The sequence below is a fragment of the Rattus rattus genome, chromosome 5, assembly GCF_011064425.1.
Source record: "Rattus rattus isolate New Zealand chromosome 5, Rrattus_CSIRO_v1, whole genome shotgun sequence".
In the NCBI taxonomy this organism is placed as follows: domain Eukaryota; kingdom Metazoa; phylum Chordata; class Mammalia; order Rodentia; family Muridae; genus Rattus; species Rattus rattus.
In genome coordinates this window covers 49,672,804-49,695,516 of record NC_046158.1, presented here as the reverse complement: position 1 = coordinate 49,695,516, position 22,713 = coordinate 49,672,804, and the positions used below count along the sequence as shown (strand labels likewise).

The following is a 22,713-nucleotide window of genomic DNA, read 5'->3' as shown; positions in this document are numbered from 1 at the left end:
ACAGGGTTTTGAATATCCCAAGCTGATCTTGGACTTACTGTGTATTATTTATAATTCTCTTCCTGTATTTCACACCAGCTAAGCTACATTTCCAACTCCAATGGAATATTTGAGCACATGAATCTAGGCCACCAGGACATACTATCACTTATACAATACCAGGTTTTCCCTATAGGTCTCCCTTCACTGTAAAAGAACACTAGCCTTAGAGGGAAACTGAATATTGTAATTAAGTGTTAATACTCTAAAGTCTAAAGTCTGAAAAAGGAAATTACCGACTGCTGCTCTCCAATTAGAAGGACTGGTCCAGACTCTGAGCCACGGGATGAAAATGTCAGGAAATTTACTGTGGTCTGGTTTCTGCATCTACTTTCTATGGCTGAGAATTAGGTAGGAATTGGTATCATACTCTATGAGATAAAAGATTTGATGTATAAAAGTGTGCACACACACATGTGTGGTGTGTGTATGTGTGTGTGTGTGTGTGCGTGTGTGTGTGTATTCCCTTGTAGACTCTGCAATCCATTTAGCATGAAAATCTATCACCATACAAGCTCGATAATAGCCCAGACTGACCGTGGTCTGGGCAGGTTCACAGGTGCCTGGGAAGGCAGGCTTAGTGGAATGCTGCCGGAGAAAGAGCATGCTCAGGGGAGGGAGCCTGTGCTGACAGATTAGCCATGGGGACTGAGGGGCGAGCTGCAGCCGCTCTCTGATCAAATTAAACACAGTGGCCTGGAGTACTTTGTCAGAATAAATGTCACGAGTGTAGAAAACAAAAATCTGTTTCAAACTTACTTTATACTTCATGTGGCTGGAACACAAGATGTTTCGGTTCTCAAGAGGGTTCAACTTCCTACATGTTAAAGGCATGCTAGTTTCATGGCTACTGTTCTGGGCTTAAATTCCTTGCTTTTCAATGTAGTTATATTATCATTTAAGTGCACACTCGTAGGATGTTAACTAATGTAGCACCATGTTTTCAACCAAGGAATTAAATCATACTGAAATATAATTACGATTCTAGGGATCTGAGTACACTATTCTAGTTCAATGCAAATAATTTCAAGAGAAATCTCTAAGCAGGAAAGAGAAAACACTGCTAAGAATCACTGTCTGCTGCAACGGGCGTGAAAGTAGAGAGACGGTGATAACGTTCAAATAGTCTGTCTTCGAAAAGAAGTACACGAGCATCTGCTTACAGTTTAACTTAATTAGCGGTAAAGTGGACATTTTTTATGGTTAATTATTAAAACCCCTCATTCTGGAGAAAAGAAAAAAAATCACACACTGAAAGTAAGAGGCCCTAAAGCAGAGGGGCAGGTTGGAGCACTCAACCTCGAGCGACGCCGCCGTGTACTAATGAAGATGATAAAGATGGAAAGTCACGTGATTTAGGAAAAATAACACTAAGTTCTATGGAGCTCCACTTGACAGAAGTCTGCCGGATACCAGGGCCAAGGGAGCCCCGTAAGGAGTCTTCCTGGCCACAGAAGCAAGGCACATGGCTGGGAGGCTTCCCAACACGGGCGCTTGCTGGTGTGTCACTGTATTTTACCCTCAGTGTAAGGTGATATGCCGGAGATATTATGTACGAATCAACAGGAATTCTGTCTACAGGCTCACATCGTCTCTAAGCCATTTCCACCAAAGAACAGACCCGTCATCACTGTTCATTCGTGGGGCTCTCACTGGACATGGGTATAAAGTATGAAGAAGTCCACATTATTATGTTTCTTCATTAATTTTAAGGCCTTTGTTTTTGAATTAGTAGTAAGACCTCAATTTCCATGAATTTTTTTTTACAAATTTGAATTGTGAATTTTGTTTCTTGAGTTTTGATTGCTCAATTGTTTTAATGTCTAATCTATGAGACTCACTTTAAAATTAGAACCTTTACTATGAAAATTTAAGCAAGCACAAAACAGTATAATGTGCCTCTATATTCTACAACTGAGCTTCAAAATGTATCACTGCCAACCGTGTTTAGTTTGTACGCTGTCGGATGCCCTTCACTTTGAAGCAAACCCAAGGCTAGCTATCATTTTATCCATAACTATTTCCATACGTTTCCAAGAAGTTTTTTTTTAATTAATTAATATATTTTTTTATTTTCCTGAGATGGGGTTTCTCTGTATAACAACACTGGCTGTCCTGGAACTCTCTCTGTAGATCATGCTGGCCTCAGACTCACAGAGATCCACCTGCCTCCGTCTCCTGAGTGCACCACAACCACTCACCTAAGGATATTTTCTTAGAGCTGAACTTTGTGGGAGAAAGGAGCTGGGCTATCCATGCTTACATGTGATAGATGCACGAAAGCCTAGGATTGGAATTTCTTCAGTTTTATTGTGACAACTCAAAAGCATCCCCGGACTTGTCCAGGGAGGACACGCTGTGATTCTACTAATGTAAAACTTCTCCCTGCTCCCCTGTTAGAGAGAAAGGCAGCGGAGAAGAGGCTAAGGGCAGGGAGTCATGGCAGACTCTCTGGGTTCACATCCACTGGCTGTGTGGCCTTGACCCATCATTTAACCTGTGCCGCCTTGGCTCCTTCTGTGAGCCAAGGTTGAGATCGATCAGATTCTATATCCAAGAGTTAATAGAAAGTGCTTGAAACTCGGCCTCACATATAGTGTGAAATGTGTTGGCTGGTTTTGTTTTTGGTTGTGTGGTTTTTTTTTGTTTGTTTGTTTTGTTTTGTTTTTAAAAACAAGGTACAATGGTCATGATTAAAAGCAGAAGAACAAAATTGTTTTTGCGACCAGAATGCCGACAAATGCTGTTAAAAAAACAAAGGCAATATAAGTCACTTGATCAAGATATGGAGGTGTCCACCTGGGGCTTCACCATCACCCTGCCGTTCACAGGCTTGGCAATTCAGTTGCTACCCCAGGTTTTAAAACCTCAGAAATGAACAGGTGAGGTCTCAGAAATGTGAACCATAACGAACATACCTTGGCATCAGCCTCCCAACACTGGTGTAGCAGTTCAGCAAAGCTTCTGGGGCAACTGCTTGGAATGGTTAATCTCTACAACAAAGGAGGAAAACAGAAAAAAAAAAAAGCCATGGGTTTACTCTTCAGGACAAGAAAATGACCTTTGACGGACTGTCAAACAGTTCATTTAGAAGCTTAAACAGGACACAGAAATTAAAGCTTCCACAGATTAATATTAATATATGACAGGAGAATTCATGTTCCGATCTGCCTGGCTCCGGCTTTCCCAGGTGGAAATCCTGGTGGATGGAAAAGTCGGGTTCATCGTGACAAATGCAGCAGAACAATCCCAGCTACAGTGGGAGAGGGGCAAGCTGGGGCCTAACGCTGTGTTTAAAACTGTGGTTTTAAATTTATCACTGCGTTTTTACAGCGACATAAGATTTATGCACAGCAGCCAGGTAGCTAGGAAACAAATTGAGTTTTGGCAGTAGGTGTGGGGCTCTGAAACCGTCCTTGGCTCAGAAGATCACCCTGCATTTTCTCACCGGTGATTCTGGATGTGCCATTCAGAGTGCACAGCTTACTTGGCTTCACCTCTGGCCACGCCCGTGCACTGAACCAGACTGGATACAAAACAGCTTGGCTTGTGAGCATGGATCCTGCCCACACACCCTACAGTTCTGGTTCTCATAGAACACGGCAGGCCCCTATCTCAGGGGGGAACTTTTGTTTTAAAAGGCTTAACGGTCTGGCCGATAACTCATTGGCAACAACAGAACGGCCTGGCATGTATGAGCCCTGAGCTTGATCTTCAACACTGTAAAGATCAATGTCCCCCTTCACAGACCGCAAAGTGCCATATAATCCAGAACTCTCTTGCAAGTCACCAAATCTCAAGTGTCCTGTGTGTATTTATGTAAGTAAACGAAGTTTATAATTTTCTAGACTTAGCATCTAACTAAATGACAAATAAACATAAAAAACTTTTTAACAGTTTACAAATATACCAGACTTCTCAAAAGCACAATATCCACACACAAGAAATCAGAGGAGACTGGTTTTTACATTATTCACAAGCTAACTATGTTTTTAAAGTACTGTTACTAGCAACAGTGCTGGTCTTGGAACCAAGTCATTAACACGGCTTATCTCTACCTGGCTGTATCTGCATTCACCCACAAGGCTAAGCACCTTAAATGGCCTCAACATCTTGCCTAGTAAGGTTATACCTAGCCTGTGCTTTCTGTAGTATTTTCATTTACTCTTCACATTACACGGCTACACCGACTTGAAGCATGTTGCATGTGGGCACGTTGAGGTTTTCTGGTTTTCTTTTTGGCAGAGCCAGGGCTGTCAAAGCAGTTGTCACAGGGAGAGCACTGGGGTTGGAGACACAGCCATGGGGGAGCAGCGGCGCCCACGAAGCACTGGGCTGCATCCCCGGTGCTGAGGGTATGCGTGGGTGGGTGGGTGTCGTGGAGAAGTGAGAAGCTAAGCACTACGGTCTAAGTGTCTAGAACTGTCTGCCAGGGAAATTTTACAAATAGAAAATTTAAAACTGAATTTGGCTGGAATTGGGTGACGCTATGCAGAGACCTGAAAAAAAAAAATAGGTGTTGGGGCAGGAGAACTGATAGTCTACATTTAGAATTACGGATGATATCACAATAAAGTTAATAAACAAGCAAGCTCGCCACATCAAGGCTAGGCCAAGTCTTGGAAACTGCCAGTCTTTTGACATCACAGTGAGCAGAACGATGTTTTCCACTGTTACTTAGGTGTATTGTAAACTGTACACTTTTATGGAGATCTAAAGGAAAATGAGTTGCTCACCTAAAAGACAGAAGATGGTTGGGAGTGAGAGTGAATAAAGCTCACTACAATTGCATGCGTGCAGCCGTGTGTACTCCACACAAATGAACGGAAGGTTTCAGAGGGACGCACTCAGCACAGCCTTGACGGGGTTTACCAATGAAGCAATGTCAGCAGGCTGAATGTCCTGGTGCCCTCTTTTCTCACTAGAAATCTTTTTACATACAACATTTCAAACATCACACAAAGGAAAAAGTAATTTAAATATCTAATATCGTCAAGGATTAGTTAACTACAGACTCAGATACTTTTACGTAAGGGATTTCTTTAGTGCATTAAAAAGTTCTTTAAAATAGGATCTGAAGTATTTATGTCCTGACTACAGAACTTTAAGCATTCCTAATGCATCCAAACACACCAAAATGGCCACATCTTTGTACTATGTGGAAACACTACTTATAGCTTAAATATTTTAGAACAAAGATTTCACATTTAAAAGTAGGTGTCTCCCAATAACTAAACTAGGTAGGGTATTTTTTTTTTAAAAATATGTTTGCACCATTTTATATGTAAAGTGCAAAAAAAATTGTTGGTTTTCTCTTTCTAAAGTTAAAGAGTAGTAGATTAAATTTAAGTTTAAAACTTTTGTGCTTTTATTTAGAGTGTGTGTGTGTGTGTGTGTGTGTGTGTGTGTGTGTGTGAGAGATCAGGCTTGGTGGAAGTGCCTTTACCTGCTGAGCCATCTCACTGTCCCAATAAAAAAATATAAGTTTGATGAAGATCTTTTATATTAATTAATTTGCTATTTACAATGAAACACATTTATATAAGAAGCCAAGTGTTTATAAAAGAAATTATACTCTAGGACATTCTGAAGGCTCACTGATATTTCATGAACATATATATATATAAAAAAGCAAATACTTGTATTTAAAAAGTTCTTACTAATGCCTTAAGTCACTGCCTTCTGCGCAGTTTTGCTGCCCCCTTGGGAAGGTGTAACAGGGTTTATGAATCTATTTTTAATAGAAGCTAATGTTAGAAATGTCAAGTCAAAAGCCTTACTCCATAAGAGTTGAGAAACAAAGGTCCTTAGATATAATATTAGAAAGTGTGACCTCTCTATAGGTTCAGACGTGGTGCTCCGTGTGGAGCTACAGCCTGTAGAAGGGCTCGCACCGAGCTTAGGAATGCTGCCCCAATCCTAACTGGCCAGCTTGGATGTCGTTGCAGCTGTATAAGGAATTAGCAGTGGAAGCTGGGTAAATACTTTTACAGACTCCTAGGAGTCCATATTTATTTCAAAATAGGAAGCAGTTTTGAAATGCAACCCTACTAATTGGATATAGAGATTACAGAATGACTAAATGGGTCACCTTAACAATCTCTCCTTGGCAGTTTAAACACGTCGTTCTTAGTTAAATGAAGACTGCCAGAAATATGGAAACCTTTCTCCAACCCAAAAACCGAAGGTAGTCAACAGTAAAGACAAAGGAAATATTAGAAGTTGAAGAGGTTTTGTGGGTTAGGCTTCTTGAGGTGAACTCGGTCTCTGGAAATTGCTTTTGACACTATGCGAGCAGAACTTGTTTGGGAACCAGCGTCTCTAACATGTCAAAAGGAAGACGCTTTTGTGAGTGGGAACACTCCGAATCCCAGCGAGCCTTAGCTTCAACACTTTCTTTTCCACAAGTGAGTACTGTGCAGAATGTGAAGAGTAGATAATTATCCTTAAATCAAGCAGTTGCACTCTGATTCATTGGCAAGATGAACCTATGTCACCATGTGGGTTCTCTCAACTTCCCGATTCTTGTGATGAACGGCTCACGGCACACCACATTATGTCCCACTGGCTCTAGGGCCAGGAGATGGCTTCCTTGTGCTCGATATTAAGTTCTGAGGGGTGTGGGTGGGAGCGTCCCAGCCCTCAGGCAGGATGGAAGCCCATCCCCCTCTTCACTTTAAATATCCAATGCTTTAAAAATGCATTGGACTACAACCTACTCTGTCTTTCTCCAGATAAAAATACGAATCATTCTGTCAACTCTGGGGGATCTGGGTGGCTTTCTAAAGCCCTTTTCTGGTCCATCCTGTGTGGTGTAGAGATTGCAGAGTGCCTGCTTCTGGGTCAGATGAAGGTCAGTGCTGTCTTCACTTAGACTTGTGAAGCCTGAACTGAACACCCAACCATGTCACTGGCCAAAGGTATAGAACAGAAGCAAGAGGGTCCTCGTGTTCAAAACTGATCAGTTACCTCGTGTGAGGTGAGGTCTTACTGAACAGGGCATGGAAAATTACTATCGTCTAATTAAAACCTAACAGCTCTCGTGGAGCACGAGCGAGGCCTGGTCTTGCGCAGAAGTCCTTTTTATCTCTTACGCTGGGCAGCCCTCTCCCATCAAATCCAGCCACTACTACGTGCCTCCCATCCTCAATGAGGAGAGGACAAATTAGTCCGGGAGTTCTGGGTTAATGGGATCCGGGAGCCGGAACCTTGGTTTCTTCCGGTCAACAGCAGCTCTCTGATTAACCAGGCTTGCTCTAGACTCACATGGGGGGTGGTGTGGGTCAATCCAGTTCTGTTAAAGCGCTGAAGGGGGCTATCTTTACCTAGCGTCCGTGCAGAGGTTATCTCACTTTAAGGTTGCACTCAGCCTTTGTACACGGAAAGGAAAATGAGGAAGCCCTGGGAAATAAGTGGTTTTGCCTTGCAAAGGAAGCGTGCATGTCCGCAACGCCATCTAAGTTCTCCTAATGCTGTGGTACTGGATGCTTCATCCTTATGCTGTGCGGCTTCCATGGCTGTGCCTTTCAGTGACAATTTGAAACCTTTCAAAATGTAGTTGCTCCCTTTGATATGGATGTGTCACGGTCTCTGATGTAGGCTCATAGGTCCAACTAGCTGAGAGTCTCAATTTGTGGGAAGAAGAAAAGCGAGGCTGGGGACACAGCACAAACGGTGTTTACGCCACTGAAGTTCCTTTGAAATGGAACGACTCTGCATGAAGAAGCCAGCGCTCTCGCCACCGCCTCGCCGATTCCAGTGAGGAGCTCATCTTCAATGTAGTGCTCAACGTAGGTGGCAAAACTGTAATTTTTCCCCTTTTTTGAAACTATTTTTTCTTCTTTTATTTTTGAAATTCTCATCTAAGCGACAGTTTCTTGTACTATAGTGACTCCTGCTGGGAGAGGTAAGTTGAAGTAGCTGAGGTCTCTTACAGATATATCAACTCCCGGCCAGTAAAAAAGATGTCCTGAACGCAGGAGATGCAGTTAAACTGTTCCCTACCTTGGGCGCAATGGCTTCTTTCATCACTAAGAACAAACCCCCAGGTTTTACAATTGAGACTGAGAAAGTAGTACAGTACTTGTCCAATTTTTGATCTACAGCATCACGACGTGAAGCTGCAACAATTAGATGTAAAGGGTCCATTCATGAGGAATAACATCACTTTGACCCTTTGTGTTAGCTCCTACTGCTAATCTTTCCATAAGCGTGAACTTACTTTCAATTTGAAGAAGATGAAAAAGTCTTTTGCAAAACCCCAATACTGTTTTCTGATCTATGCACCTGAATGGAGAAACGGAGTCTTACCTCGTTTTTTTCCACTACAAGCCAAGCTACTTGTAATCCTTCCAAACCTTTAAAGGGGACCTCCCTTGTTAGCATCTCCCAGAGAACCTATAACAAAAAGAAAATGGAATTTTTATTCTGGTACTTTATATCGGTATATTACTGAAAAATGTAGCTAGCACTTAATTGTATCCAATTACTAGACGTAGCCAACATCTGTAGAAACTTCCACAATATATGTATATATTCAAACATAGGACTTCTACCATACATTATATACTTTTATTTTCTTTGTATATAAAGAAAAAAACTTGTTTTAGGTATTGGAGTGTCTACGCTTAAAATTTTATATTAGTGATTAAACTTGATCTTACTACTCCTGGTATTTTCACATATTCCCACAAACTAGGTTTTGTATTTTGTTAGAGAACAGTCTTTCTGCCTTGAGTCTCAGATACATTTTTCATTAGATAGTAACCAGGAATTCAACACTTTTTAAAGGTTCAATAATGGCCACATTAAAAAAAAAAAACAAAACCCAAAAACCCACAGCGTCCCCAGTTCAAATCATTAGCAAACTCATCTGTCCCATACTCAGAGATATTTGTGAAATTATAACATTTAGATACTGTGATTTGGACAAATTTCAGAATGAGTCATTCTAAGGAATCCATTCCTAAATACATACACTATATCATATTCTGAGTAGTACACATTTAATAAGCATATGAGCCGACTGTGTGCAGGAGTGAATCTTTGCATCCAATGCTGTGTAAAAGTCAAGCTAAGTGGGGGAGTGAACATCAACTGAAATGCCTCGGAGGGAAAGTGGTTCTAGGACAGTGGGTTTGATTTCTCTTTAAACGCTGAGTAATGGCGATTTGAATGCCCAGTTGCTTTCTCTTTTTATTCAAATAGGCATCCCAAAAATTGGTTTTGAGACAAGAGACTGACTATGTAGCTTAGGCTAGCCTTGAACTTAAGATCCTCTTGTCTCAGACTCCCAAGTGCTAGAATTACAGGCATGTGTCACCACACCAGCCCGATATCACAAGGTGTCGTCTACCAGCACTTTGCAAAGCACAAAGGCAATTCTAATTTTGTTAATAATCAGTTTGACAAGCACTATAATTTATTGAGGGCCTAATGTGCTCCAAATCCAAATCCCCATTACACGCGCTGCCTTGATCACTACCAGGTCCTCCGATATCATCCTCAGTTTATGGGTGACAATGACGGTGTTTGGGGAGCTCACATGAACTTGCCTACATCTATCTACCAAGTAGGTCAGTGGGGATACAAACTGCTTCCTTACTTGGAGGCCGTGCTCTCATAGGAAGCCTCACTGTTGGAAAATACACAACAGGCTCTGCTGAAGGTACAGAGCCGGGCAGACTTGGGGTGACGACTCTGCACGGTAGGTTTTGCTCTCCCTTGCTCCAAACTCAAAAGCCTATTTCTAAACACAAGATGGAAGGCATGGCTCTATCGAGTAAGTCCTGTAAGCCTTAAACTGTAAAGTCATTATATCCTCAGACAGCCTGCTGTCTTGTTCAAGCCATGGCATGTTAAATGAATGCTGGCGAGCACAAAGATAATTAGCAAGAAAATCAGGGAAATTGGCAGATGCTCCTCAAGCAGGAGAGGAGAAAAAAAAAAATCCCTGAAGCCTCTTTGGGCTTTTAATCAAGTGTGTGAGGTACTTCTTCAGAAGAGCTACTGAATAATTCTATTTGAGTCACACAAGTGATTAGGCAAGGTATGGGGCACCCAGAAGGGGAAGGTGCTAGTGCTGACAGTTAGTGAGGGAGGGCAAGAGTCAGCACAGGAATGTAGTCACCCAGCCACCCTGCCTGCCTGTGCAGGGGAGAGGCAGCACTGGGCTGAGCAGGAAATGAGGTCCCTCAATTTCCTGTGATCATCACTGTCTGTTAGTGACAGAAGGGGACGGAGCTGAAGGGTGGGGAAATGGAGACAAGAAGGCAGCTTCAAAAATGTCAAACGCTTCAGCCTTGCAGACGCTCAGGTGAACAGTTCATGCCTCCCCTTTCCTAAGTCTGCGGGCAAGCGCGACAGGCATACAAGTGTGAGTCCACATGTAATATCTGCTTGGATTCTACAGAGTAAAAGGCAGCCCCCGAGACTCTGGGGCAAGGACGTCGCATCGAAAAGGCATTTATTCTTCACTTTTTTAGATCGAAATATTTGGCTGGAAAATATCAAAAGTATCAAAAGGCGTGACCCTGGAACAACCGGACTGTGTCACTCCATCTGTGCCTCTGCATAGCCATGGCAGCCGAGGGGGTGCCTAAGGGACAGAGGTGCACACCGCCAGAAGCCTCGGGTTGTGGAACCCAAACAAGGTCTTCCACTATCAGCACCTCCCATACTTTTTCCCTTTAAGTATCCAGATTTGGGAATGTACCCAAACGAAAGCTAGGGTGGCTTTTTTTTTTTTTTTTAAAAAAAATACATTCAATACAGATGACATTTGGCACAAGAAGTAAGTTTGTTCAGGAAGTCACTTGGAGGTCTAAAAATACATTAAGCTGATGCCTTAAAATTCCAGTTCCGAGGATGCAGGCCAAACACTGCTGTGATCTTTTGCCTTAAAAATATTTTCCAACTCATTGTATATCAAGACGTCCTCGCAGTTACTGCACTCACAAGGAAACTTTCTACTTTCAGTTTACAGAACAGAAACCTGGGCTATGCGGCTGTGTTTCTGCCTTTTCTCTCACAAACAATAGGAAGCCGTCACCTGAGCCAGCACGCTAGACAAGGTGCAGAGGGTGCCTCTTACGCTCCCTCAGTTGAAGCTGGCTTTGGCTGGAAGCTCCAAGGAAGGCAACCCTTCCACAATGCCACTGGGAAAGCTTTGTGGAGGGTGACAAGCCGTGTGCTCTCGCAAGGCTGCCTATTCAGTGATCTTCGCCCTTCTTAGCAGATCATGTACTAAGGGTGTACAAACATCTTTCTTGTAAAAGTTCTCCTTGGAGAGAGGACGACTGACTTCCTAACACTGTTGCTCTGCATAGCAACAAGAAGGGTCTTGGAAGACAGCACGAGGCTAGATAGTTTTGCCACACGTTCAGATAAAACTCGTTTATCAAGTCAAGAAAGACTAAAGGCAAAACTATGCCTCGTTTTTTGGATGAGTTTCAAAAATCAACCTTTTGATGGCCATGTTCTCTGAGTGTGAGCTATGTATGGCACGTTTGTGTCAGAGCGACCACTCTTCCTTTGGAAGGGTCACTGCCATTTTGCATAAGTATATTGTTTTCTTAGGCGCTTCTTTTGAAGTTTGAGGATCACAGATGTCTATGTCCTAACATGGCCTCAACTGGAACAACTATGCACTCTCTTTCTCTGATGCCCAACTTACAGGGAACTCGTAACCGCCTTTTGTTTTTTGTTTTTTGTTTTTTTTGTATAAATGGGTGTTTTAAGACAAAAGGTTCTGGTAAGCAAGGCTTGTTTCCCCCTTTCACTGATGATGCTTATTTAGAATGGACAGAATGAGAAGGGACAGTGTCAAATGCCATCCTGAATTCTTATCTTGAAATCGGCATGAACATAATTCTCTGAGGTTCTGCTGACAGAGTTCTCTGTGTGAGCAAGCCAGCATTCCTGAACTTCATTCAAAGTGAAACTAGTAGTGGAAGATGATTTTATAATCATTTATTTTATGCATTACATGCATGTGGTAGTCAGACGAGAACTTGGGAAAAGCTGTTTTCTCCATCCACGTTCTTCCTTCTAGGGATTAAATTTAGCTCAATGGGGTAACCCACACTGAGTCATTTGGTCAGACCCAGATGATGGCTTTGTTCTGACGTTTCCTTGAATGTAAGTCTGGGTCTGATACAAGTGTAGTGCATGCAGAGGCCAGAAGAGGGCGTCCGATCCCAGGGACTGGAGTTACAGAGAGTTAGGAGCCCCTGCGTGGGTGCTGGGAATGGAACTGAGGTCCTCCAGAGGAGCAGCCATCTCTTCAACCCTCTAAACTGATTTTAAGGAGACAATGGAACATTTCTATTTCTGCTACTCAAGGGCAGGCAGGCAGGCAGGTTCTTGCATGAATTCTACATTGAGACTGATATAGTCAGGGGACTGGACAGTTGGGCTCTGGGCCACACCTGGGGTGTGGTGTCAGGCAGTCCTGGCAGTGTGCATTTCTTTTAGGAAACGGCTTGTTCAGTGTCTGGCACATCCTTTCCCCAGGCAGCAGGATGGCCCATGTCTTTAATACCAGAGGCTAGGTGAGAGGCAGATCTCTGAGTGAGTTCCAGGCAGCCCTGACCTACATAGAAAATTCCAGGTCAGCCGGGGCCACATAGTGAGTCCTTGACTTAAAAACAAAACAAAACCATTCTCCCCACAAGGAAGCCACACAAGTTTGAGCAAAGGTGGGAGTGGTACACGTGTGACTGAAGGCCTTGTGTGCACACGCATAGCGATCCCTCTCTCGAAAGTGGCACACAGCCCCTGGAGTAAAAGGGTTTTATAAACAAATGGAGAACCTACAGCTCCGGGAAAAAAGATCTAGGCAGCACTTAAGGAAGTGCTCGGCGAGAACTGCCAGACAGATTTTAAGACACAGGAGCCATCCTTAGACTTAGGAGTCACGGTCAGTAGCTATGGTTTCCAGGGGAAAAGGCATTAACTCTCGGTTACAGGGACCATGAGGACGCTGTCTAAGGAAAGGCAGACTGGTGCCTTTTCACACAGAGTCCCAGGCATCTGGAAGAAAGTGGTGTGGAGTTTATTTTCATAAATGCAATAATACTGAAACTAAAAGTTCTTTCTATACACAACTCAGAGCTGTGACTTCAGGTCAGAAATCTCTAATAGGGAAATTCCAAGACTTGTCAAAGTATAAATTATACATGGGCCGCTAGAGTAGGAACCAAGCTGGAGAGAGCCCGCCAAGTGAGAACATGGGTGCCTGGTGCATGTCTCTATTCTTATATACTCCTGCACATGCAGCGAGAGCCGACAAAAGACCTACATGCTCAGCACATTGCTGCCTTCCATCCAGGAGGGCCGGCAGAATAGGACACATCGGCTTCTGCTCAAGGGAATGAAATGAGGTTCTGGTACCATCAAACATGCTATGCAAAATTTAAATCAGCCCACATTTGTGTCCAGCCCAGAGACTAACTCAGTAGGTAAACATTTTCACTAAAGGACCATAAATTGGCAAAAAGAAGACAATTTCCTTGTGTAGTGCTGGGTATTGAACTGGCCTCGCATATGGCAGGCAGGTAGTCCACGGTGCAACCATGCCTGAGCAAAACACTGTAACAAAATCCATTTTCAGAATTTTCGGTGAGTGTACGACTAATACACTGAGAGGACATAGAACACAGCCTGGGCAGGCAGTCTCCTCTGGGACTACTATTTTGTTTTGCTCCTTTCTATCAGTGGGAAATGTTTCCTTGTTTTCTGTAATAGTGAAGTTTTCATTCTCACAAACATTCAGAATTAAGGGGAATAGAATTATTTAAAGCTGACACTACGGTTACCATCCATCTAACCCCTTTAAAACCCTAGACTTTAGCCAAAAACATACAGTCCATTCTTGAAACTGTTTTCAGTAGCTATCGAAATTCACCCATCCCTAAGAAATGTAGCAATTTAGGAAGCACTGGCCCACTGGAAAAGCCCCCCACAGAAGGAAGTCAGCTCAAGAGGGGAAGGGCAGTGCCTGACACGTGGTCCTTTCCACTACCTCCTCCTACCTCAGGAAAAGGGTGTGTGGAGGGGGTGACCTGTTTCTTACAGTGATAGCGTCTCTTTTGTGAGGGACTAATAGGTAATTCGGAGGTGGCGAACGTGGCACAGAGGCAATGAGACCCAGAGACTCAGAGTTACCCATGATGCTCTGGGCCTTTTAAAGGATATACAACACTTTAGGGGAAAAAAAATCTTCAAACAAGGAGCCACAAAGGATTCTTTCCTGCAGCAGGAAATGCCCTACCAGAGCTTCTTCCTCCCAAATGATCCTTCCTTGGCTGGCTCCTCCCTCGATTCTACTCTCACTCCCATCTGCCGTCTTCCCATCCACCGTCTTCCCATCCCTCCAACACCTTAGCTTCACCATTTGCTCTCATAGCTTTTGCAGCAGACCTGGGCAAGGTTATCTGGTCTAACTACATCTTCTTCTGTAGTTTCAGAAATGCACAAATTTAGCTCACTTGGCAGCTCCTGGCCGTCACACACCATGTGGCCATCTATTCCAAGACATTTGAAGTATCCGTGAACTACACAGATGCTCTACGGTCATATTTCCACTCAGCACAACAGCACTCCCGGCAGGCCTCATGCTCACCAGGCTCTGTATTATTTGCTTCCTGGAAGTAGTGATGGTTCTTCTTGTTGCAGGGCCGATTAGCCCGGAGTCATAAGTGATCAAGCAGACACTGTGACAGCTGGAAAGCCCCTCCCTAAGGCCTCCACTGTGGATGACTCTTCTGTCTCAGGCACAAGCGGCCTAAACTGTGGCTACTTTCTTCTCTAAGCTGTTGGCCCTTCCTATGTCCTTTGGTAAACGAGAAACGAGAAACGTACTCACCACACCGTAGGAATATGTGTCACAGGTTTCGGACACAGGGAGACTCTGGATAACTTCTGGAGCCATCCACGGGAAAGTGCCAACCAAGGACATGTGTGTTGTATGGTTATGGAACCGCGATGCACCGAAGTCACAAATCTGAGGACACAGGAACCAACATCAACTTTCTACCCAGCACCGACGGGAGACTGTTAGTCACAGAACCATCATCAGAAATGGACAACTCTCTTCAAATAAAAAGAAACAGTCCTACCTTCAGCACTCCGTCAGCAGCAATGACAACTGAAAGAAAATGGAGAGAGATTATGATAATCACTTCTGTTTGAATCGTCTTAGCATCGAAGAAAAGCACAGCTTCATGTTTCTAACTTTGAAACCACTCCATTTCTAACTTCACAGTATAAGCTAGGCATGGTAGTATACATCCTCAATCCCGGGCTGAGGCAGGGGGGCTACCGTGAGCTGAGGCAAGCCTAGGCTACACAGCAGGAACTAAACCTGTCAGGGATACATAAGAAGGCCCAGTTCCAAATGCACACATTTGTATAAAACAGGTATCAAAAAGCCATTTTGAGCAGCACCTCATGGAATTAAGTGTTTTAAAAATGCTATCTGCCTTATAGGAAGGAACTCTCCAATTCAGTAACTATTTTCATTTTATGTTTTATGATCTAAAATTCTGTCTCACTGTGTGTGTGTGTGTGTGTGTGTGTGTGTGTATGAATGTGTCTGTGTGTGTATGAATGTGTGTGTGTGTGTGTGTGTGTGTGAATGTGTGTGTGTGTATAGAATGTGTCTGTGTGTGTGTGTGTGTGTGTGTGTATGAATGTGTCTGTGTGTGAGTGTGTGTGTGTGTATGAATGTGTCTGTGTGTGAGCGTGTGTGTGTGTGTGTGTGTGTGTGTGTATGAATGTGTCTGTGTGTGAGTATTCTTTCCAATTGAAGATTAATTTTCTGAAAGGTGGAGACAACACCCGTTCACTCACTCATACATCGTGTCTTGACAACAATGTTGCTGAGCACCTACTGGGGTCAAAGGTCACCGCTGCCCCTCCTCTCCTCTCATGAAGTCTGCAGTTCATCAGAGAGGCCATTAAACATCCACAATGAAGTGGGGGGGGTGAATTATATGAGGAGGGAAAGAGAGTTAGTAAAGAACCAACCAAGAGGAGCATCTAAGCCTGGGGAGGTTGTGTGAGGTTTCTGGTAGGAATGGATGCTTGAACTAAGACTTGATGACAGAATAGCCTAGGAGAGAGAGGAGTTTCACCTAAGAAACACTCTGGTGCAGGCGTAAAGGCATAGCCATTCTGGAAGACAGAAGCCAATCCAAGAAGAGGTCTTGTGAGAAATGAAAGGACACAGAGAATGTGATGTGGAAGAATGACAGGAGGCAGACATCAGGGGACTGATGGCCTGCATCACAGCACAGAGCAAGAGGCAAGGAGCGGGCTGTGATGAGAGTGGCTGTGGTCCGGGAGAGGCATGGTGCTGTCAGTCCTCAGACTGTGGGAAAGGATGGAAGCCTAGTGGGTTGAACTGAGAAGTATCTAGGTCTGGATGGGGTCGGGGAGCTTGAGGAGTAGCATCGGGTGGGACGAGGGCTCAAAGATGAAATCCCAAACCTCTGGCTTCAGCAGCTGGCACTGCACTCACCAAGGAAGAAAAGATAGGCGTGGCTTTTTAAGGCAGGAGGAGAAGGTGAAAAAAGGTCAGGTTGGACAGAAGACAGGCCATGTAAAACATCTGTACAGCATGTCTAAGAAACAGTTCCAAAGCTGACATCAGCCTAGAGTGTTGCTATGGAAGGAGGACTTCTATGGGAGTGGGAAGGTCAAAGAGAAGGCCAAGGACAGATGCCCCTAGGAGGGTTTCCGGGTTTGTTTAGTAAGCCACCCAGTGCCTTGAGCAAGGTAGATCATCAGACAGCAGATGTTACAGTGACTTTGGTAACTGGGGAAAATAACCTGTGTGGTGTAACTAGTCTCACTGTAAATGTGGAGTGGCAAGAAGGAGCTACAGACTTTGCAAATAAAATGCAAATAAATATTACTGTGGTATTCAGTTGTTCTTAAAATATCTCCATGATCCAGACATAATATTAGCAAGTGCTCATTTAAAAAAAAATAACAATAAAAACAATATGGGGCTGGAGAGAGATGGGTCGATTGGGTGTAGAAGCACTTGTCACGAGAGTCTTGTGAACCGAGATGGATCCAGAGATCCATATTGATGGAAGAAGATAACTGACTCACAGCGTTGTTCTCTGACTTTCAAGGGCACATCTTAGCACACACATGCACACAAGCACACACACACACACACACACACACACACACACACACAATATGGGTTTATTTTTATTACATTTACTTATTCATTTTCTGTGTATGTACATGTGTTGGTGCATACAAGCCATGGTATACACATGAAGGTCAGAGAACAACTTGTGGGAGTTGTTTCTCTCCTTCTGTCATGTGGTCTTGGGGGATTAAACTCAAGTTGTCAGACTTGGTGGCAAGTGTCTTTTACCCACTGAGCCATCTTGCCAGCCCAGAACTAAGTTTTCAAAAATATTACAGAAAACAAAATCTCATTCCTTCTCCCAGCAAAAACAAATTGCCAAGGTTAGGCTGATACTCTTTTGATGTTAATGTACACTCTTTCCTTTTAAACTTGTAATTTAAAAACAAGGAATTCTCCATTGTTATAGTTTTCATGCTAACTATATGGGTTTTAAAACATCAGATAACTTGTTTATATTGGAATTAATAGCACAAATTGAAATTGTGGTCATACAACTTTGTCACTTAGTATCAATGAGAATTTTTTTTCTAATGACTTCCTGTTAGCCTGCTCTATATCACAAGTTTAGAGTTCCCGGAAGTGTCTGTCTCAGAAGACTCAAAACAGAATAGGACAGGGTGGGACAGTTGCCCAGCCAGTTGACCAGGTTAAGGAGAGCCAGGTTGGATTCTCAGGGTAGCAGCTGCCTACAAATTCTTGTCCTTCCTGCTCTCCACCTGTCAGACCCAGGCCTGGAGGTCATGGTGTTAGTAGAGTACCTGGGGCCTCCATCTGTCAAACTCAGGCCTAGAGGTCCTGGGTATGAACAGAGCACCTGGGGCCTCCACCTGTCACACCCAGGCCTGGAGGTCCTGGCTGTGAGCAGAGCAGCTGGGGCCTCCATCTGTCAGACTCAGGCCTGGGGGTCCTGGGTATGAACAGAGCACCTGGAGCCTCCACCTGTCAGACTCAGGCCTGGGGGTCCTGACTGTGAGCAGAGCACCTGGGGCCTCCACCTGTCACACCCAGACCTGGAGGTCCTGGCTGTGAGCAGAGCACCTGGGATCTCTACCTGTCAGACTCAGGTCTGGAGGTCCTGGCTGTGAGCAGACCACCTGGGGTCTCTACCTGTCACACTCAGGCCTGGAGGTCCTGGCTGTGAGCAGACCACCTGGGGTCTCTACCTGTCAGACTCAGGCCTGGAGGGGTTTGAACAGAACACCTGGGGCCTCCACCTGTCACACCCAGGCCTGGAGGTCCTGGGTGTGAACAGAGCACCTGGGGCCTCCACCTGTCAGACTCAGGCCTGGGGGTCCTGGCTGTGAGCAGAGCACCTGGGGCCTCCACCTGTCAGACTCAGGCCTGGGGGTCCTGGGTGAACAGAGCACCTGGGGCCTCCAGGCCTCCATGAACATACCCAGGCCTCAGAGGGCCCTGACTGAGCAGAGCACCTGGGGCCTCCACCTGTCAGACTCAGGCCTGGGGGTCCTGGGTATGAACAGAGCACCTGGGGCCTCCACCTGTCAGACTCAGGCCTGGGGGTCCTGGGTGTGAACAGAGCACCTGGAGCCTCCACCTATCATACCCAGGCCTGGAGGTCCTGGTGTGAGCAGAGCACCTGGGGCCTCCACCTGTCAGACTCAGGCCTGGGGGTCCTGGGTATGAACAGAGCACCTGGGGCTCCATCAAGGCTCTTCTTGCCCACCTGCCATCACCACCCATTCTAAGGATCATACTGTTGATAGATTAAAGTTTTTAGCTGCTGTGGTCTAAGAGTTCTAAAAATAAACGTTTTCCTTCTCCCTGCTGAGAGCCGCTGAAAGTGTAGAAATATCCAATAGCAAGGGTTGCTTCCCCCCCACCCCCCACCCCCGAGCGGCAAACTCTGGTGTTTACTTAGCTAGCTCTGATAAAACTAACTAGTCCTACTGCCTTTCTGACAACTCTGATGTGACATAATGGAAGAAGGTAGTGTGGAATCCAGCGTGCTATTTTAAAACGTTCATTTTCCAGACGATAAATATAGGCTCATAAAGTATAGGAATGTACAAAGGAGGAAAAAGAAAAAAAAGAATGAATGCCTTTAAGTCTGAACTCTCAAGCATGCTGGTCATCTTTTGGCACTACTCCAGGTAATAGAGACACGAGCGACCAAAAGACATATACCAGGTAATTCACAAATAATATTCACAATGCTGGCAGAAGGCAGTGTCTAAAAATAGGAGACTTAAAATACATGACCACACACTTTGACCTCAAGGATGCCAATTTTAGAAAAGATCACTAAGGAAATAATTAGGGATGTGTTGAGAGACTTGGCCAGAAGGCATTGAACTAAACATTTTTATTTTAGAAAAAAAAAATTAACCAGTCCAGTTGTCTCCATCCCATGTTAGACTCACACAGCAGAGAGCACTACACAGCTTCCTCAAATAACATACGGATTTATAGACGATGTTCTCATGGGGGTGCATGAAACAATGAGTCACACACACGGTGGAAAGCGCTGAGCCTAGGTCATCTGCAGGCAGGTGCAGACTGAGGTAAAACAGTAAGACTGAAAGGTGTGCTAACTCACCGTTTCTTGACTTGAGGTCTCTGTGGATCACCTTGACCGGAGCCTCCATGTGTAGGTAGTGCATCCCTTTCGTGAGGAGGGAAAGAGGGTTAGTGGATTGTGGTAATGCATCACTAGGACCACTCAGAATTGTGCAAAGAAATCCACAGTGGAAAATCAATCCATACGTTCTACTCTTCCATGCTTGATAAAAGAGAAATCACATATGTCTACCTTGGCGACAATCTCTTAGCTAAGCTGATATAGGACTTTACTGTGGGAGACCTCATTTCCTACAGAACCTAATAAGGACACCATGATTTTCTCAAACTCATGCAAAGAGCAGAGCAGAATGACCAGAGTGACCTCTGAGTATCCACTACCAAGTGCATGTGTGCAATGCCCGGCCTTAGGCCCCACGGTGCTCACGTGGACTCTGCGGCCACTGAGCTGCAGCAGTGTCACTTTTCTGCAGGACCTGGGAGAGGACAGAACTGTGGTGTGCAGCTGGCCCACTGATGAGCAAAGGCACTGTGATTCCCTAATAGAGGCACAATACTTACAAAATAAAGTGCCAAATTCCTCTGATAAATATATATAATATGAGAGGGTTGGGGATTTAGCTCAGTGGTAGAGCGCTTGCCTAGCAAGCCCAAGGCCCTGGGTTCGGGTCCCCAGCTCAAAAAAAAAAAAAAAAAAAAAAAAAAAAAGAAAGAAATAATGAGGTGCTCTATCTACTGGTGTATCAAATGTAAAATAATTTTATTAATGTGAAATTAATTTTATTAATTTGAGTGAGAAATTATAGGCCCTTCCGAAAAAAAAAAAAAAAAAAAAAAAAAAAGATATATTTCATGGTTACCCCTTAAAAGTATTCAGTCTTTTCTGCTTCAGGTAAAGATGGACTATAGGGAAAACATGTTTTCTACACAGTGCTTCCCCTCATCTCTCATGTCTTCTTTCTCAAACAGCAGAAGGAACAATCCTTCCTCACTCCAAATCCAACAGGACCCCCAACTCTTTTGTTGAGATGCCCACCAAAGTAATTTAATAAGTATCCTTGGTTTTTTAAGTACACAGAACATTGCAATTTTATTACAGAGAATTTATTAATAGAGATTCTTCCTCTACTACACTGGTTATTATATACTGAAGAATCATAAGAACAAAGAAAATAACCAAGAGGTTTAACTTATTACATAGGGATATCACTGGAAAGAGTCAAGTTAACACAAGTGTTAATGACTTCAATGACCTGAAGTGATGTAACTGGGACAAAGGGCCTCATTTAATAGCAAGTTCTATATCTTCAAGCTGAGAAGCTCAATGGCTGCTACTTATGTGGTACTTATAATCTCCATGACTGAATTTCATAGTTAAGTCTTCCTTGCTTAAAACTCAAATTTCCAAATGATTTTCAGGTATAGTCTATTTGATTATTCTAGAAGCAAGAATAGATTATTTTTATACTTGCTGACAAAGACTTCAAAAGGGAAGATTTGACGATAAAAACTTTAAGGTATACGCATTTCTTGACTCTGGGTCAGGTTATCAGAAGGAAAGGTCCCATAAATTATTGGTGCACAATGTATAGTATCTAGCTTTGAAAACTTGGCGCCCAACTGTGTGTTGCAATCACAAAATTCCATCCAACTTGTTTTATTTTTGTTCCAAATCATCTGCTTTGTTTTTATTTCAAACCACTGAAAAGGACTGAAAATGATCTCTGCTGGTTTAACTATTTATGGATTATCAATAAGATCTGACCACGGTGGAGGTTTAGGAGAGCTTTGGACTGAGGCTGGATTCAAGTTACCCTACTCTAATTACCTGCCATATATAATTGCAGAAGCACTCGCTCACCCACTCCCATTCCTCATAAGGAAGAGAATCCTTGCAGCTTTAAGGGCAGCTCCCAGCAGCAAAGACGTTGAGCAATACCTATTTCCAAATGCATGAATCAAATCTCAGAATGAATTATTCATTCTCTAATGTCTCAACATACTATTGCTTCAGCGGCTTCAATCACCGTCAACCCGAAAGGTGCACAGGCTGAATTTGAAAGAGAATCAACAGAGTCGAGTTTTCTTATTTAAAGTTTATACTTCACTGTAGGGGAGAGGGTTGAAGTCAATCTTAAAGTCTTGATTCCTTTTTCCTTTTGCAGACCATCTGAAGTAATTCCCACATATTACATATCACTTAGGATTATGAGCAAAAGGGCCCGTTTTCTGAGGCCAAACCCATGAGAATTTGGCTTAGAGAATTAATTCTCTAATCGGGTAAGAGGGATCTTCTTAGCCTGTTCTTCCAACCTTCCTTCTCCAGCATCTCTGCCTCCATTTTGCTCCCGTTCCTTCTCCTCCCCACTCTTCTAAAGCAGAGAAGCAGCTCTCTTGAGAGATCGACGGTGCTATTCTGGAGCCGAGAGAGTTGGCTCTCAGGACCATGTGACAGACAACAGAGTGGGTGCTGCAGCTAGAACAGGAGCTCTAAGGGAGAGAGAGCACAGCTGGAAGCTGCCACTTGATTTGTTTGCTGTCTATCCACCCTAAGTACCATTAAGTAATAACAGGAGTGCAATTAGCTGAGCACCCAACACAGAACGTCGTAGAGTGCTCTAAGGACTGTGTTTCCATCTGTGTAGGTGCAGTCCCACAGGGCTGCAGGCAACTGCCAGTACCAGCACATCGCTTTGCCTACTCGCAGGTGCTCCGTGTGTGCCTTGGTCATGCAGAGACGTGACAGTGATACTACATGACAGCTTCTCAAGGACATGGGGTGTTAAGACAAGTTTATGATGTCTGATGAATGAGTTCATAGCTAAGTTCATTGTCATAGCTCAAGAGCTAAGTATCCTGTCCAAATACCTCACAGGTAGCAACCGGCAGCATTAGTTTAAAACTTAATTTGCTTTCTTTTACTTTTCTTGTTTGAGGAATTTGGTGGGTGCTGGCTAATCTTT

The 22,713-nt window shown here is 43.9% G+C and overlaps 1 protein-coding gene across 1 annotated transcript in view; it reads right to left on the bottom strand.

Annotated features, from left to right (window-relative positions):
* Map3k20 (mitogen-activated protein kinase kinase kinase 20) overlaps positions 1 to 22,713 on the bottom strand; it is a 159,321-nt gene that overhangs the window by 61,093 nt on the left and 75,515 nt on the right. The window contains 5 exon segments of the mRNA XM_032903486.1: positions 2,958 to 3,032; positions 8,350 to 8,436; positions 14,906 to 15,043; positions 15,159 to 15,187; positions 19,770 to 19,835. Coding sequence (XP_032759377.1) covers positions 2,958 to 3,032; positions 8,350 to 8,436; positions 14,906 to 15,043; positions 15,159 to 15,187; positions 19,770 to 19,835 — 395 coding nt within the window.